The 18,808-nt window shown below is 38.7% G+C and overlaps 1 protein-coding gene across 12 annotated transcripts in view; it reads right to left on the bottom strand.

Moving 5' to 3' along the window:
* Nucleotides 1-12,362, bottom strand: part of MFF (mitochondrial fission factor) — a 51,443-nt gene extending 39,081 nt beyond the window's left edge. For 3 of the 12 annotated variants that reach the window (XM_004385832.3, XM_004385830.3, XM_004385826.3), the window contains exons 1-4: nt 12,113-12,362; nt 7,379-7,489; nt 5,225-5,445; nt 3,902-4,071 (exon numbers count right to left, since the gene is read on the bottom strand). In XM_004385832.3, coding sequence (XP_004385889.1) covers nt 3,902-4,071; nt 5,225-5,405 — 351 coding nt within the window. In that variant the 5' untranslated portion in view covers nt 5,406-5,445; nt 7,379-7,489; nt 12,113-12,362. Of the gene's footprint in view, nt 1-3,901; nt 4,072-5,224; nt 5,446-6,384; nt 6,562-7,378; nt 7,490-12,112 lie in introns of all 12 variants that reach the window. The other 9 variants (XM_023740096.1, XM_023740097.1, XM_023740100.1 and 6 more) reach the window with 9 other exon arrangements.
* Nucleotides 12,363-18,808: the final 6,446 nt, after the last annotated feature.

Here is an 18,808-nt window from a genome sequence, read left to right on the forward strand (position 1 = left end):
TCACAGCCTCTCCCTCCTCATCCACACTGCCTGAGCTCCTCTAAGAACAGTGAGAGTTGTCATAATTTGGGTATTTTGCAGTTTCATGCTGAGATCAGGTGGTAAATTGCACAGTTGCCTTATTAGCCCCCGTAAGTAGAATCTCCAAGCAATGTTCTTGTCCTAGAGTCACTCCAAATTTTGGTAGAGATTAGGCATACTGAAAGGGTTCATAAATTATCTCTCAGGCAAGCCTCCAGATTTTATATGTGGACCTCCTCACAGGTTCACTTAAGAACTCAAGCGCTGCCGCTTTCTGCAAATTTATCCCTAGTCTCAGTCAGGTTTTCAGACAATAGTTTCACAGTGTTCCTCAAAAGCCTTCTTCTGTTAGTCTCCTTAGCCTAAGCCAGTCGTTTTCAACCAGGGGATTTTGCCCTCTGGGAGCAGTTGGCAATGTCTGAAGGCATTTTTCTTTCTTTTCTTAAACTGTGGCAAAACACACACAAAAATTCACCATTTTAACCATTTTAAAGTGCCTCATTCAGTGGCACTCAGTACATTCACAAAATTGTACAACCATCACCACTATCTAGTTCCGTAACATTTTCATCATCCCAAATGGAAATTCTGTACCCATTAAGCAGTCACTCCAACTTCCCTCTCCCCAGAGTCCCTGGCAACCAATAACCTGCTTTCGGTCTCTACGGATTTGCCTTGTCTGAATATTTCATATAAATGGGAACATACAAAATGGGGTCTTCTTTGTCTAGCTTCTTTCACTTAGAATAATGTTTTCAAGGTTCATCCATGTTGTAGCATGTGTCAGCACTTCATTCTTTTTATGGATGAATTATATTCTATTACATGCATGTACCGCATTTTGCTTATCCATTCATCAGCTGATGGGCATCTGGGTTGTTTCCACCTTTTGGCTATTGGAGACACTCTTGATTGTTATGACTTGGGTGATGCTACTGGCATCTAGTAGACAGAGATCAGGAATGCTGTTAAAACATCCTACAACGCACAAGGACAGTCCTCCACAACAAAGAATCATCCGGTCTAAAATGTCAGTAGTGCTGAGGTTGATGTAGAATGTAGAATGCAGAATGATTGTTAGGGAACACACAGTTCTGGGGATCTGACTTGACTGACTCTGGGTAGCACCTGAAAGGATTATCAATGTTATCAACACTCAAGGCCTTACTGCCTTCCTCTTTCTAAAAGTTGCTGGAAACTTGCTCCCTCCCCACCCTTCCCTGCTCCTTAGTTATCTCCTCTTGAGGGCCTCCCGCCCTTCCGCTATAGCCCTGAAGTGCAGACCTTTGCTTTCCCTTCACGGGACAGCTGGTAGTAATCACCTAAGCAACTCCTCTCTTGTACCTCAGGATTTGGCTCCTACCACAGGATTTTAACTCTTTCTTAACAATATTTACAAATACTAAGATTTTAACATGAATTAGAACATGTGCTAAGCATATTACATGCATTATTACATTTAATTCTCACAATAATCTTATGCATTTGGCATTATTCTTATCTTTATTTTAGAGATGAGCCTTAGCAATGTTGAGTAACTTGCTGAAAGTTACATGGTTAGTAAGTGCCAAAGCAGGCCTTCAAAATTAGGTCTAACTCTTGGCCTACTGCTAAACACTTTGGGCATTTATCACATTTGACTAAATATCACATTACTGTAGGAGTAGACACACGATCGGCTTCAAGACTGGGTCTACTGAGGACAAACCTGGTAGACTACAATCTTCACTCAGTCTCAAAGTAATCACTCAGGAAAGTGCTTGGGTTGCTTTCAATCGGGTACTTGCACTGGGTAGGCAAAAGTGTCTAAAATACTTAGGGGGAGCTGAAGATTAAAAGAAACAACAAAATCCAACATAACAGCCAAAGGAGGTTCTGCTTCCTGGTAGAATTCTCACTCCAAGACAGTATTATCCACAGCAATAATTCCCACTGGAAACTTTGGGGTGCTGGGAAGCTGGGCCTCTAACAGACAGCATACTATATCTTGTGCTTTATGTAATCATCTTCATTTAACTTTCACTATTCTTGGCTATTAAAGAAACTTTATATCTTCTATGTTTGTTGGTGTCTCTCTCACTCATACTAACTGTCCAGTAACTATACAGAGAACAAAGCTTTTGAAGGCTGAAACTAGGTTTCATTCATTCTTGTACTATATATGTCTTAGACATAAAAGAAGTTCAAAAAAAGTTTGTTAAATGAACACAATTCTTCAAGTATCTTAGTGCCTTTTCACCATGCAAACACCCAAATTTAGTGCTTTTTACCAAGCAAACATCTAGAATGTCCATACTGGTATCTACGAGCAAATTACCTTAGTCACCTCAGCAGAAACTTCTTGTTGTTTGTCAGTTCTGACTCACAGCGACCCTATATACACCAGAACAAAACACTACCCAGTTCTGTACCATCCTCAAAATCTTTGCTATGCTTGCGCCCATTCATTGTTGCAGCCACTGTGTCAATCCATCTCATTGAAGGTCTTCCTCTTTTTCCCTGATCCTCTACCTTATCAAGCATGATGTCCTTCTCCAGGGACTGGTCCCTCCTGATAACATGTCCTAAGTATGTGAGATGAAGTCTCGCTACCCTTGCTTCCAATGAGCACCCTGGTTGTATTTCTTTCAAGACAGACTTTTTCGTTCTTCTGGCAGTCCATGGTATATTCAATATTCTTTGCAGAAACTTACACTTTAAGAAAAGGCCATATCTAGCACTAGGAAACTACACTGCCCTAGATTACATGGGTACTTTTCTCTTCAGAAAGAAAAGTGAAGAGTGAAACCACATATAAGTAGTATCTGATGGATAAAAACATGTTTGCACATCGTGTTTACTAGCCTCATGACAATATGTTAGAAGCTCACAAGCTATAATGAAAAAGTTGCAACTAGAGAAATTATCACAGAGAAGAGCTTCGTAAGATGGGTCCTGAATCAATGGCAGAGGCAAGATTTGAACTTTGCTGTGGACTCCATACTGCTATACTGAGGTTATTAGTGATATTAATTTATACAGTACAGTAGTATCTTAGTTATCTAATGCTGCTGTAACAGAAATACCACAAGTAGATGGCTTTAACAAACAAATTTATTTTCTCACAGTTTAGGGGGCCAGAAGTTCAAATTCATGGTGTTAGCTCTAGGGGAAGACTTTCTCTCTCTGTTGCCTTAGGAGGATGGTCCTTGTCTCTCTTGCTCCTGGGAGATCTTCATGCGGCTTCACATCTCTTTTCCCCCACCTCTGCTTCTTCCACTTGCTTGTTTAATCTCTTTTATATCTCAAAAGAGACTGACTTAAGACACACCCTACACTAACCCTGTCTCATTAACGTAACAAAGACAACCCATTCCAAAAGTGGATTATAACCACAGGCATACAGGTTAGGATTTACAACACATATTTTTGGCGGACACAATTCAATCCCTAACAAGTAGCTTACTTAACAGCTACCTTTCAGCAAGTAGGAAAAAAAGTAGAGTGTTGAGTGAAAAAGAGCTTTCTTTGCTCTTATCACCACACTGCTTTTATAACAAAGTAAAGCATTAATGCTGCTTATTGCTAAACTTCCCAACTTTTTCTATACTGCTTAAGATGTATGAAGGAGTCTTTCCCTTTAGACCACTCAAACGTGAAAATGCTCTCCACCAAATTTTACTTTCCCCAAAACATAGTACTGAAATTTAAAAAAAACAAAACAATAGCATAATACTTTATTTGGGGTGCCTACAAATCAGAATTCATAGTTATCAGTGTTCTATGGGGAAGGCTTTCATTACATTTACTAATGATATGATTTACAGCCTCTTAACTCCTCCTTAACTTTTGTTTTTGTCCATAGTATTTCAAAATCAGTTCAGGTTAAAACTCTACTTACTTCTTCATTTTGAGGAGCTGGAGGAGGTCTTTCTAAATCCAGAAAATCTAGCGGTCTTTCACTTAGTGTAAGTACACGAGGTGGTGTTTTCAGTGCCAGAGGTTTAAAGGGAGTTGACTGAATAAGGTCAAGATCAGCTGGTCTTGAAAATGTAATGTCTTCATTATTTCCTGAGAGATAAGAAAAAAAGGAAGAGAGTTTTAAAAAGACAGTTGTTTCATTAAACTTTATTTACGTTCTCCTACTTGTGTATTATAACCTACCCAATAACATTAGCACCATTAAAACTAAAAACCTTTAGCATAAGAACTGACATTTCACTAAGATTTACCATTGTGATGATGAAATGACCAAGAAATTACATGTATATTTGACAAAAAAAGCTGGTATCCAGAATATCTACAAATAATTATTAAAACACAATAAAAAAGAAACCCAGTTTGAGTTGGCAAAAGATCTGAATAGATGTTACACAAAGAAAATACACGACTCGAATGGCTCAGATTACAATGACTGACAATACCAAGTACTGGCAGCAACTGCAAATGTCATATATCACTGATGGGAATGCAATATGGCACAACTGATTTGCAAAATAACTTGGCAGCTTCTCCTACAGTTAAGCATAACTTACAATATGATTCAGCGATTTTACTCCTAGAGATATGAACACATATGTCCTTACAAAGACTTGCACATGAGTGTTCACAGCAGTTTTACTCCTAACAGCCCCAAACAGGAAACAACTCAAATACCCATGGATAAACGTATTGTGTGTATCCACACAATGGAATATTACTCAGTAATAAGAAAGTGAATAACTGTTATGCAACAAAACGGGAAGCTCTCAAAACTTACACAGAACAAAAGAAGCCATACACAGAAGAGTACATACTGTATGATTTTATTTTTATGAAATTCTAGGAAAGACAATCGAGCCTCTAGTCATAGAAAGGAGATTATGGCTGTCTGGTGTTGAGGGGTGGGGACTGATTGAGAAGGGGCACAAGGGAACCTTTTAGGGTAAAGAAAATGTTCTGCATCTGCAATGCGGTGTTATTTACCAGGGTGAATACATTTGTCAAAACTCATCAAGTTGTACACTTAAAAAAGTATACATTTGACATACATAAATTACACCTCAATAATTAGTTGAATTATAGAAAAATATTACTTGAAATTTCAGGCTATTGTAACGAATAGAAATTTAAGTTGCCTTTCCCAAATCTTTTTTAAATAACATTTTGAAAAACCTAGAAGTTTTCATTAAAATATATAAAACAAAGATTTATCAGCCAACTTTTATAAATAAATGTAAAATACCTGCAACAACAATCCTCTCTGGAACCTGCATTATTACACTAGCATTTTGAGTTCCTTCTTGAAATCCTTGTTCCAGGTCAGCATTTGGTGGTGCTACTTTTAATTTTTCTGGGACCCTCATTCTCTGACTGATACCTTCAGTGTACTCCATTTCATATTGAATTCGACTAATTTCCGCCATCTCAGCAGCAGTGGGAGAAGGAAATGCTGCTCCACTTACCCTGTGGGCGAAAAAAATGTAAAGACAGGGATGACTGAGAGTAAAAATGTCAATCTCCTCTTTGTAGTGAAGTTAGAAGACAATACCTTATAGAAAGAGTACTTCTCATTTGCAACTATCGAATACACACAAAGGAAAAATAAGACTGAAGAAAATGTTCTCCTCAACATAACACCTTCTTACCTATCAGCTGAAATTTCACCTTGAGGATATTGCTTAGGAAAAAACTTTAAGAATTATTTTATAAACACAAGTGTGGAGACACAGACACACACACACATACACTCTCTGCATAAACGAACATGCATGCTGCTTACAAACGCAAAAATGCCTGAAATAAAATTTAAAAAAAATTAAAATTTCTTAACGAATTATTTGAGGGAAAGCTGCCAGGACTTAATAAAAATGAAATTAAAAATTGCTCTCATGCACAAAAAAAATAAAATCTTTTAATGATGAAAATCAGATTCATAAGGTGAATAAGGTTAATTCTAAATTTACTAAAAAGATGTATCTCCCTAAAAAAAAAAATCACAAAATCGAAGTCAAATTTCTCTTACTGAATGTATATCTGATGACTGAGCTACAATACCAAATATAGAAACTGTATCAATAAATCCTTAACGTATGTGTACAGCTTTTGAGGAGTTGAAAGTTGTACCTTATTAATCTATATTTAGTATCATATTTACATGTATATTAAAAAAAAAAAAGAAGCATTACATACTTTAAGTGGGAAGACAGTACAAATGCACTGAGTAACCTTCTAAATTAGAGAAGGATCCATGCTCCCAGGGAAATGGAGTAGAAAGAAAGTTGCCCCAAAATATATAATGCTGACAAAAGTATAAAAGAGCACAGCTGGCCTACAGTGATGAGCTTCAAAGCCACTGTCTCTCAGACCTATAATACCAGCTCAACTGAATAAAATTTCACTGACCTTCCTAGTGGTGTGTCACTGCTTGTTCTTTTACTCATTTTTAACAGTAAATACACGTTTACAATAGCTATTAAAATACTGCTACCCTGTAGTTCAGTTTACTTTACACAACAATTCCCCTACAGATCTGAACTTTTTTTGGAGGTGTACATAACAACACGGACACTGCTTTTCCAGCTGTAAAAAAGAAAGAATACAAATCAGTATTTCAACAATTCATTTCATAAGAAAAGTATGAATAAAAGTAAGTATCTACTTAAAATTATTTTTAGACTTGAACACGGCTTGAGGCTTGATCTGAGAAACTTATTTTCAAATCTTTCCTAACAGAGCTATTCTCTACCTCAAAGATCATAAAGGTGGTTTTAAGCATAGTCATTGTTGTATGATTTTGCAAAAAGGATAAAGAAAATCCATATCAAGTGTATATACAAATGTGAAGTCAGGCTACAAAAAACACTTTGCTCCTCTAATTACTATATTCTGAAGGGAAAATTTTCTCTTTTTTTTGACTAAGTACAAATACAGAAATCATGAAGAGAATTCAAAGTGTAAAAGTAAATGTATTTGAGGTAGCCTACATTTCTGATGTGGAAGTAATGACTCCTTAAAATGGAAATAACTTTCAAAACTAAATTACACTAAATTTTCAGCAGAAGATTTCATATATAAATAAATAACAATAAAACTCTCTTAAAGATAGTATAAACATAAGTCAGAGCTGGGATAGTTCTTAAACTCCATGTCATAAATGTACTGTATTAATATATCTTAAACTCCACTTCTAAGATGCTTAGGAAGATTCTCAGAGGTTGCTTAGGCTGCTAAGCCCTGACAACTAACTGGTTGATTATAGCTATTAACTTGTTTCTTTTATTCTTTACCAAAATTTTATGAATTTTCAATTTAACAAAATGTATGAATTTTAAGAATCTAGCATGCAGACGGTTTAAAGACTAAAAAAGAGCTAAAAGAGAAAATAATTTTTACTCACAAATGCGTAAAACTACTGCTTGCTATTTGGCACTATCTGCGTCTGTGCTTCATATTAAATCCTTTAACTTGCTTCAATGGGCATGTGCTGGATTTAGAGCCACTTTTGTCCCTGGGGGAGAAAAACAGGGCCTAATTGAGAAACTAGATGCTACCAATGTTAGGAAGTCATTACTGGAAATTCTCCAAATGATAAAAGCCATGACAGAGGCACAATCTGACATTAAGAAACCAATAAAAATAAAGAAAACATTAATGTGTTTAACACCAACTGCAGTTTGAAGACAGTGCCCCACAACTTTCATTAGGTAAAACAAGATACAATAAAGAACTAACTCTGTCGTTGTTTTCGAATTGCATTTAGAAAAATGTGGCAAATAAAAAACACGTAAGTTTAAATAAATATAATGTTTACGTGCCTAGATAAATGTATATAACCCAATCCTCACTTACTGACATGGTTAGATTCCAAAGGCCAGCTCGTTATGCGAAAATGGAAGATTTCTTTTTTTCTGTTTTCAGACCATTTATCTGATTTTTTCTATTATTTAGAAAATATGATCATAGAAATAATAACAACTAAGATTTACCGATGTGCACATCACTGTGACAAGTCCAGTTGCGGATTATTCCTCCGTGTAGAAGGAGGCTTAGAGGAGACATAACTGGATAAAGCCAGGCTGTGTGACTGGAGGGTCCATGACTTAACCACTTCACCTTCCTCCTGTGCTGGGTCAGCGCACTGAACACTAATGACCAAAAGCCAGACTAGTTGTGGGATGACATCAAAGACATCATACATGAAGAAACCAAATGGTCGTTTAAAAGACAGGAAAGAAAGAAAAGACCAAAATGGATGTCAGAAGAGACTCTGAAACTTGCTCTTGAACGTTGAGTAGCTAAAGTGAATGGAAGAAATAATGAAAAGAGCTGAAGAGAAGATTTCAAAGGGCGTCTCAAAAGACAAAGTGTAAGTATTACGAAGACACATGCAAAGACCTGGAGATAGAAAACCAAAAGGGGAGAACACACCCGGCATTTCTCAAGCTGAAAGAAGTGAGGAAAAAATTCAAGCCTCGAGTTGCAATTTTGAAGGATTTTATGAGCAAAATATTGAACGACACAGAAAGCATCAAAAGAAGATGGAAGGAATACAGTCAATGTACCAAAAAGAACTGGTCAACGTTCAGCCATTTCAGGCAGCATATGATCAAAAACTGATTGTACTGAAGGAAGAAGTCCAAGAGGCACCGAAGGCATTAGCAAAAAAATAAGGCTCCAGGAATTGACGGAATACTAACTGAAATGTTTCAACAAATGGATGCAATGGTGGAAGCACTCACTCATCTATGCCAAGAAATTTGGAAGACAGCTACCTGGACCACCGACTGGAAGAGATTCATATCTGTGCCCATTCCAAAGCAATGTGATCAAGCAGAATTATCAGATGATATCATTAATATAACATACAAGTAAAATTTTGCTGAAGATAATTAAAAAACGGATGCAGCAGTTCATCAACAGGGAACTTCTAGAAAGAAATTTCAGCTAGATTCAGAAGAGGACGTGCAATGAGGGATATCACTGCTGATGTCAGATGGATCTTGGCTGAAAGCAGAGAATACCAGAAAGATGCTTACCTGTGTTTCACTGACTGTGCAAAGGCGTTCAACTGTGTGGATCATAACCAATTACGGATAACACTGCGAAAAATGGGAATTCCAGAACACTTAGTTGTGCTTATGAGGAACCTGTATGTAGACCGAGAGGTAGTTGTTCGAACAGAACAGGAGATACTATGTGGCTTAAAATCAGGAAAGGTATATGTCACGGCTGTATCCTTTCACTATACTTATTCAATATGTACACTGAGCAAATAATCCGAGAAGCTGGACTATATGAAGAATGCAGCGTAAAGATTAGAGGAAGACTCATTAACAATCTGCAATATGCAGATGACACAACCTTGCCTGCTGAAAAGGGAAGAGGACTTGAAACACTTACTGACGAAGATCAAAGACCACAGCTTTCAACAGGGATTAAACCTCAACATAAAGAAAACAAAAATCCTCACAACTGGACCAGTAAGCAATATCATGATAAATGAAGCAAAGATTGAAGTTGTCAAGGATTTCATTTTACTTGGATCCACAATCAACACCCATGGAAGCAGCAGTCAAGAGATCAAGCAACGTACTGTATTGGACAAATCTGCTACAAAAAGACCTCTTTCACGTGTTAAAAAGTAAAGATGTCACTTTGTGGACTAAGGTGCACCTGACCCAATCCATGGTATTTTTAATCACCTCATATGCATGCGAAAGCTAGACAATGAGTAAGGAAGACCAAAGAAGAATTGAAGTCTTTGAATTGTGATGTTGGTGAAGAACACTGAACATACCATGGACTGCCAAAAGAACGAACAAATCCGTCTTGGAAGAGGTACAGCTAGAATGCTCCTCAGAAGCAAGGGTGGCAATACTACGGCTCACATACCTTAGACATGTTATTAGGAGGGGCCAGTCCCTGGAGAAAGACATCATGCTTAGTAAAGTAGAGGGTCAGCTAAAGAGAGGAAGATCTTCAACTAGATGGACTGACACAGTGGCTACAACAATGTGGTTATGCATGGCAACCACTGTCAGGATGGCACAAGACGAAGCAGTGTTTCATTCTGTTGTACACAGGACTGCTACAAGTTGGAATTGACTCGATGGCACCTAACAACATCAAAACAAGACAACATCTACTTTTTTTTCCTCCTTTATTAGACTATAGCATTTTGAGTAATCTTTTGGCAATAAATAAAATAAACTTATCTTCTGTGGTTAAGATATTTATTCCAGAAGTTTTGTCACTTAGAATCTATCTGGCAACCAGTACATAATTCTCTGCTACATAATAAACAAAAGACAAGATCCGTCTTAGAATCACAGATGATTTCAAATCTTCATTTTCTAAGTCCAGTGTTTCCCAAACATCAGTAACTCACCAATTTCAGGTTTTTCCATATTCAAATATCACTTCTGCTCTTAGGTACACCTAATCCTTTCTGTAACTCAAGTTTTAAAAATCTTAAACAAATGTATTTTTAAAGGAAATTTTACATCACTATCTTTAATCATGGAGCTGATGTACATTCATAAATACACATACCAAAAACACAACTAAAACCAAAAAACTGTCATCCATATACCCCTAAAATCAACTCATACACCACTAGTGGAACTAATTTGGGGACACAAAGATTCAAGCTCAACTTTCTCAGTCTATATTAGAGCATTGGAGCCCAGAGAGAGAGCCTAGAAAGTTAACGAATCAATTTGGGTCAAACTGACTGTGGGTGCAAACATTATTTATATGCAATTCTGCAATTACAAAAAAGTCTCTAGTTCTTTAACATTTATTGTGTGAACCTATTTTAAGGTTTTTACACAGGTAATCCCGTCTTGGTTCTCTTTCCAAGAAACCGTACTTAAAATTTAAGAACGGTGCAGCAATTTAGGATTAATTTCAGTTAAGTCACTGCAAACTTGGAAACATATAAATTAACAACAAAGTTTAAAAATAAGGTTATGATCCCACAGAAAAACGAGTTTCAACACCAGGAGGCAGGAGAGCAACAGCTAAACCGTCATCTAAAACGAGGCAGCCCTATCAGACTGGAAGAGAAAAAGAACTTAGAATTTCCTTTGGGAAAGAACAGCAAAACCAATGCACAAGCCTTTGAAACCAAAAAGGTAGCAGATCCTCCCAAATAATTACATGAGAAAAGACAACTAAGTACTACTAATTCTAATTCTTATATCCAAACCCATTTTACTAAGGGTTTTTCCTTTGGGATCTCAGTAGCCAACAAAATTGACACAAAAACAAGTGTTTTTCATCCAGGGAGAGGAAACACTCAGCATCATTCAATCAGGCCCTGATACAACTGAGTATATATTTGGGTGCAAAGGCCCGAAAGCTTTTTTATCCTCTGCAATAACAAGACGTCGCCACTTCTGAAAGGTGACATTCTCTCTAAATGCCCTTGCTCTATCTAACGTTCTTTTAGGCGAAGACGAGGGTCAAGGCTTGGCGGAAGCGGACCCGGGCTTTCTCCTGGAAGGACATCCAAGGAGCGACTCCCTGCAACACCTGCGAGCGAGGATGCTCATAGGATGGCAAAGGGCCTCCCAGGCGGCCCGCGGCCACCGCGGATGCCGCCACCGGGCTTCCAACAAAGCCTCCCTTTTCGAACACGTATTTCCCACAAAGTGAAAAAAAAACCACACAGACAAAAAAACTGTTTGTAAAGACGGCAGGCGTCTGGTTCAAGGTCATGCTCGGCTGGGAGGGACGAGGAAGGACCAAGACGAAGGCCGGCGTTCTAGCTCACGGGACTCTCCTGCTGTTTCCCAAACTCCGAACTACTTTCCTGTCAGAAAAGCCCAAATTTCGCTATAAATGAGGCACCGAATCAGAAAGGGAGAAAAGGTTAGTCCAAAAACGTTTGCGGGGAACGTGCTTCTCTCTCTCGCTCTCCTCAGAGGCTAAGGGGGCGGCCAGGTCCTGAAGAGGAGGAAAGGTCGGACTTGGAATACGACAGCCCGGGGACGGGACTTCGGCGGACACCACGGGCCGGCCGGGGCCACCGCAGGCCCCTTGATCGGCCAGAGGGTCCTGGCCGCTGTGCTAGGCCCGGCGACCGTCTCGGATGCCGACCCCGGGAAGGGAAGGCGTCAGCACTCACCCCTGGGCCTGCTGGAGGGTCCCCAGCGAGGACCGCAGCCCGCCGGCTCCCGGAGCGCTCGGGTGGGCGCTGTTAGAGGCCGTTGGCCGAGCGCACGGAGGCGCCGGGGCAAAGCACCGCCCGCAGCTGCCCGCAGCGGGCCGGGAGAAACTCCAGAACGACCGGGACTGGCCCCTTCCAGGAACCGTAGTTGCGGCTGATTCTTGGTCATGTGACGCGGGGAAGGGCGGACGTGAGGCTCACGCACAGGAGCGGGGGCAGTGAGACGGCGTTAAGGAGACATGTTTGTTATGGGCAACATACGCCAACCGTAGTTAACACCTTTGCTGCCCTTAAGCTTAGGTGGCGCAGTGGTTAAAGCGATCGACTGCTAACAGAGAGGTTGGTTGGAAACCACCAGCAGCTCGGGGAGAAAGATGGGCCGGCTTCGTAGAGATTTACAGCCTCTGAAACCTTATGGGGTCGCTATGTGTTGGAATGGACTCATTGGCAGTGGGAGGCTTAGTTCATGCTTAGAGTTTTGTTAGAGTTCGTGATCTTTAAGAACTCTAGTTAGCCAACCTTCATAAGCAGTTAAAATAACTTTACGACCATCTGCAGGCGAGGTCTAAGAATCTGCATATTTAACTAGTTCCATGAATGAACGTACTTTTCAAAGCCTTTAATGTCAGGTATTGTCTTCCGTAACAGTGACTCCTGCCTTGGCTGGCTTTACTAATCCTCAAAGTAAGAACCCCGGAAAAGGGGAAGAAGACCACACTAGTTAAGTAACGAAGAGCCTTGCAGCCTTGTTTAGCTTCCAGAGAGCTCTCTGGGTCACTTCACCTAAACTACTGGGAAGCCCTCGATCTAGTGCAGGCAAACCAGCAGCACCGTGCTCACCCCCAACTCAGGGAGGGACTAAAGCCAAATCATGGAATGCTTTGTACGCCTCGATTTTAATAAACAACCGAACAATTACATGTACTCGTTTAGAATTTAAAGATATTCCGGAGATGTTACTGTTCTTCAAAATAATTTGGGAAACCCTCGCGTTCTTGAGCCCATTCTTAATAGTGGCAAATCATCCTCCTCTAAGAATAGATTGCTTCTAGGGATAATCATTCATTTCAGTACAACCTTTGGGGGGGGGGGGATTGAAGATCAATACTTTACCCGCCAAAGAAAAACGTGTTGAAATTACTTTCAAATGATGATTCTGATTCAATTTCCAAATCCAGTATTTTCTCCCTTAATCCTGAGCATCCTCTTATCTTCTTGCATCATTTGATTCTGTTAAATTATAAAAAGTGTTGATAGTGAAAGCACCTAACACTTCCTGGCACTTAGTAGATTATCAAAACAAACAAACACAAAAACTTTGGCATTTTCTCAGGCTTACCTAAAAACTCTGGCCTTTATTTTTTGTGATAGAGCTCCATGCTGAGTTTTCCTTCTGGGTCATTCATGTAGATATTACTTTCTTTTTTTTTTACTTCTAAAATGCATTTATGTTTAACCATTATTGACTATCCTTGAAACCACAGTTGCCTCAACTCTTTTGTAGGAAAAGGTGGTCTATAAATCTAAATAAATTAACACATCCATCTAGTGTCATTCTGTTGCACTAGTTCTGATCAATTCTATCTAAGTGTCCCAGTGGATCTTTGATCTCAACAGGGTTTCAAACTCCAATTTCTCCCTCTTCCCAATCCAAATGCCTTCTCCTGAATTCCTCTTGTCAGTTAATGTCAAGATCATTTTTCCAATCACCCAGGTTCAAAATTTTGAAGTCATCTTTTGATGTCAATGCCAGCTATCCACATTCTTTGTCTTTTCTGTGCCTTCTGCCAGGTCATTACCCATCAATTGGGGTGTTACCCTTTTAAGTGGCATCCCATCTCCAATCGTTTTCTTTCTCTAATTCTTCATAGTCATTGGGCCCATAAAGAAGCTACCTCTATAAATTCTGACATCCCAAATTTGAAGCCTAAGTTTAAAATAAATGATGATTTATAGTTATCTACAAATCTAAAACTCCATAGCAGCAATCTGTTAGTTATCAGAAACTATGGAATAGCCTGGCAAGGGCAGTATATTAAATACTGGATTTTCCATCTTCCGGTTACCATTTATATGATCATTCGACTGTTTTGCTCAAAATCCTTACTGGGTCTCTAGTACCAACCTATGAAGTACAAGCTCACCCTGGGATTTTAAACCTTATCTAATATGGGTCCAACTTCCTGCTTTGTCACTTTATTTACCACTGTGTGTGTATATGCATGAAATATATATAAAATATTTAAATGAGTTATATGTGAAATATATATGAAAATATATATGAATAAAATACATATGTTCAACTATTAATTGTTTTCTGAGAAACAATTTCCTAACTGCCTACCCTTGTCCATGCTATTCCTGCTACCTGGAATGCCCCCGACTCCAACCATGCTCTGCTTCGTGTAATCCTACCTGCCCTTAATGGACCACCTAAAATGTCCCCCCACTTTTATGAATTATTTCCTGAGGCCTCCAACTCTTGAACCCCTATTTGTCATCTCTTACAGCATTTAGCACATTCTGTTTAATATTATAATTATCCATGTATTTGTCATATTTTCTTATATCAGATTGTAAGTTCCACATTTGAGATCAAGGTCTATATCTTTTTCATCTAGGTATCTGCTGTGGTCCCAAAATTGCGAACATCTTGCAAGGTTTTGATGTAAAGTAGTATACTTGTTTTCTTGTTTGGCTGATGTCATGGATTGAATTGTGTCCCACAATTCAATTTACTAATCACAAAGTTTAGTAAAGCAAAAAGAAAGTTTTATTCAGCATATGTTCAAAGAGGCAAAACCAGGAGAACGGACAAGCATGCTGCCACAGCCATGTATGCCTGAGTCCAAGGAACATTACAGAGTAACCAGTATATATTAACATCACAAAATGGGCAAAACCCTTGAAAGCTTTACCTTTTCACATGTTGGCTAGAAACTGTGATACTACATTTTGAACTGTCTTCACAATCATTGGTACAGGTTTCAGTAAGGACAGTCAAGAGGTAAGAGGGTATTCATTGGTCCAACAAATTTTCTATTCACTAAACATTAACAGAAAAAGACTGGAAAATCTTTCGTGTTCTGTTTGATTGGTTTATGTGAAAGGTTCCCTAAAAGATATTTTTCAACATTATCCTAGCTACTGTCTTTATAACTCAGGACCCAGTTGATATGTCCTTGTGAGTCCTTGTGAGCCCAGCTCCAGCTGGGCCACATTCTCTGTGCTCAAGGGCAGGGAATAATAACTCCAGTGTTATTTCCTAAATCAATGACCCCACCCTTCACAGAAGAAAAAGAAATACTAATAAAAAATACTAATTAAAATATGCTAATTAAAAATGACAAATGTTCAGCCTCACTGATAATGAGTGTAAATTAAAACAATGAGATAGGCAGAGACATAAAACAATGGCAATATCCAGTGTTAGTAACCAAAAACCCAACTCTTAGTGACCCTGCAGGACAGAGTAGAACTGCCGCCATAGGGTTTCCAAGGGGCCACTGGTGGATTCAAACTGCCAGCCTTTTGGTTAGCAGCCAATCTCTTAACCGCTGTGCCACCAGGGCTCCTAGTGTTAATACGGGCATAAGGAAATAGGTATTTTCATTACATTGTTGATGCAGCTGAAAAAATTCTAACAACCCTTCTGGAGGGTATCTGTGTATATTTCCCCTAAGACTGTGTGAATCCTTTGATTTTATAATTTCCTTCTCAGACTTTTCCTTAAGGAAATAATTGAACAAATGTTGAAATGAAACGTGCACAAGATGCTCATTATAAAACTAAACGAAGTATCCATCAGTTGGGGATTCACTGATTTACACAGTAAATCCATACCACGGACTGTGGTACAAATGGTGATTAGTTTCTAGCTATTTATATGAAAATATGTCCACAATGTATTGTTATGTTAAAAAAATCTACTTGCAAAACAGCATGTTTTAATCTCATTTTTGTTTAAAAATATAAATTCTGGAACGGGTATATACCTTAATTTAACAGCCATCTTAGATGGAGGTAGAGGGGTTAGAGCATGGTGATTTTTATATTCTTCTTTATGTCTTCTTGTGTTGTCCATTGTTTTTATTGTGAACATCTATTACAGTCAAAAAAAAATTTCCATTTTGGAAAAAATAAGACCAGATACAATTTTTTTTCAATTTTATTCTGAGACAATACACAAAAACAATATATTAGCTATAATTACAGAAATATTTGTACATTATAATATTGAATTTTTTCAGGAAATAATATAAAATGTTCAATACAGTTTAAATATATTTCATTTGGTTATAGAGTAAATATTAAATTCAATGGCAGTAGTTACATTTGAGGCACGGAATAATCTTTGAAAGTTAAGTTAGCAATAAAATTCAAACTTAAGCATTATTGTAATACTTTTATAAATAAGTTAGCTAATGTTTACTTTTCAAAAACAAAGACCTCTGAGAAATCCATTCTTTTAGCACACTGTGAAATTCCAAAGTTGAAGCCCCAAATTTAAAAGAAACAACTTTAGTTACACATTGGTATCAGGAAAACAATACATACGAGCTATAGTGTAATGCTCAGTCTTAGAAGTATGGCTGAGCAACTGTCAATATGGCTTCATTGGAATTGAAGGCTTAAGCATCACTTGTCTTCCTCAGAAGTTCAACACTGTAAGAGGACAAGAGAAGATGGAGGTTTGGGGACAAGTGGAGGCCAATTACTTGGTATTAGCACCTGTCAAGGGTTTTTACTTATTAGTTTGTAAGGCCATCTGTGATTCTGGACTTTAAAGAGAGGCAAGGATGCAGCAATTGTAGCCAGCTGTACCTGGTAACTGCCTTTAGAGTGGTTTCTTGGGTATTTTCCTAGAGCAGTTTTTCTCAAACTTTAGAGTACATTAGAATCACCTGGAGGGCTTGTTAAACCACAGACTGCTGTGCCCCAACCCTGAGTTTCTGATTCAGTACGTCTGGGGTGGGCCTGAGAATGTGCATTTGTAACAAGTTCCCAGATGATGCTGATGCTGCTGGTTCAGGGCTCCCACTTTGAGGACTCCTGGCCTACAGAGGGTTTGTGGATATCAACTAGCCCTTTATGCCATGAGAGTACAATTAGTACAGCAGGATATTTTTAGAGCCCCAAACTATTAATATTAGGTGAATTTAGGCAAATAATCTAAGTAAAACACTGCACTTCTGAGTTTAAATGTAAAAATGGCTTGACAACAATCACATGAGCAGTGAGGAATGCCAACCATGGTTGCTGCTGTCCTCTGGGGTCATACTTTCACTAGCCAAGCAATAGAGACTGAAGCCAGGACCTAAATTTAAATATCAGCACCATAAACTCCTTCTGGGTGGATCAAGAGTCGTCAGAGTTTTGCCTCTTGAGGCCTGGCCTCTGAGACTTCTCAAAGCACGCTATCTTCAAGTATATGTGGTTTTTATGTTTTGCAGATCTTTGTTTTCTTAACATTGTCCAGGCCTTGGCTTCTGTGTGCCTAAGGGAAACTAGAAGTCTTGGGCCATCCTTCGGCATAGATCTTATTTTTAAACCTCTACCCAGGCCTGCTGAATTATGATGATGAAAGAATGAACACAACAAAGGAAGAAACAAAGGGGGGTGGGGGGAAGCAACTCAGATACATGAGATTCTTAAGAGAAAAAAATAAGTTACCTTTTCCGCAGGGCTTAGAACCAGTTCTGGAGCCCTGGTGGTGCAACGGTTAAGAGCTTGGCCGCTAACCAAAAGGTCAGCAGTTTGAATCCACCAGCCGCTCCTTGGAAACCCTGTGGGGCAGTTCTACTCTGTCCTATAGGGTCACTAGGAGTTAGAATCCACTCTATAGCGATGGGTTTTAGAACAGTTCTTTTTTTTGGGTTGGACCCCCTGCTAAGCATTTGCATTACTAACAAGTGCCCAGGTGATGCTAATAGTGCTGGCATAAGAATCACCTGGGGATCTTATTAAACTGTAGATTCTGATTCAGTATATCTGAGGCGGAAAAGCAAATTCTCAGCAGGGGGTTGAACCAAAACCAACTAGTTTGAAGCCCTGTTTTTCTGGAATATGAAATCAGAACAAGTCTCTGTCTCTCTGTTTTTCCCTTATGATCCCTATAATTTAGCATAGCACCTGGGACATGGATTGGTACTGAATAAAATGCTTGTTAAATTGAATGAATTAACAAAAACTAACCTTGGAAATATACAACACAGGGAAAAGCATTTTTTAAGACATGTAGCTGCCAAGTTATACAATTTTTACAGTAAGATTTTTACACAGTGGACTCTTTCAATGAAGTCTGTAAGCATACATATACAACATTAAAGGAAAACATGGTTTGCAAAGGAAAATTTAGAGAAGTAATAAGGAAATAAATCTGTAAATACCAAGGGTACAGGGAAGATTTAGAAGAAAGAGAAAATATTTAAAGCCTGATAAATCAACAAATGCCTTAAATTATTTCGTGAATTACTGAGCTACTCAATTATATCAGGTATGCACCAACATTTATAGGGATGGAGCGGTAGAGTCCACACTTCACGTAGTAGTGCCCTTGTTATTGTGTGGGTGTGCTGGTAAAAGGGAGTGGTTAAGAGCTACGGCTGCTAACCAAAAGGCAGGCAGTTCAAATCCACCAGGTGCTCCTTGGAA

The sequence above is a fragment of the Trichechus manatus genome, unplaced genomic scaffold, assembly GCF_000243295.1.
Source record: "Trichechus manatus latirostris isolate Lorelei unplaced genomic scaffold, TriManLat1.0 scaffold00147, whole genome shotgun sequence".
In the NCBI taxonomy this organism is placed as follows: domain Eukaryota; kingdom Metazoa; phylum Chordata; class Mammalia; order Sirenia; family Trichechidae; genus Trichechus; species Trichechus manatus.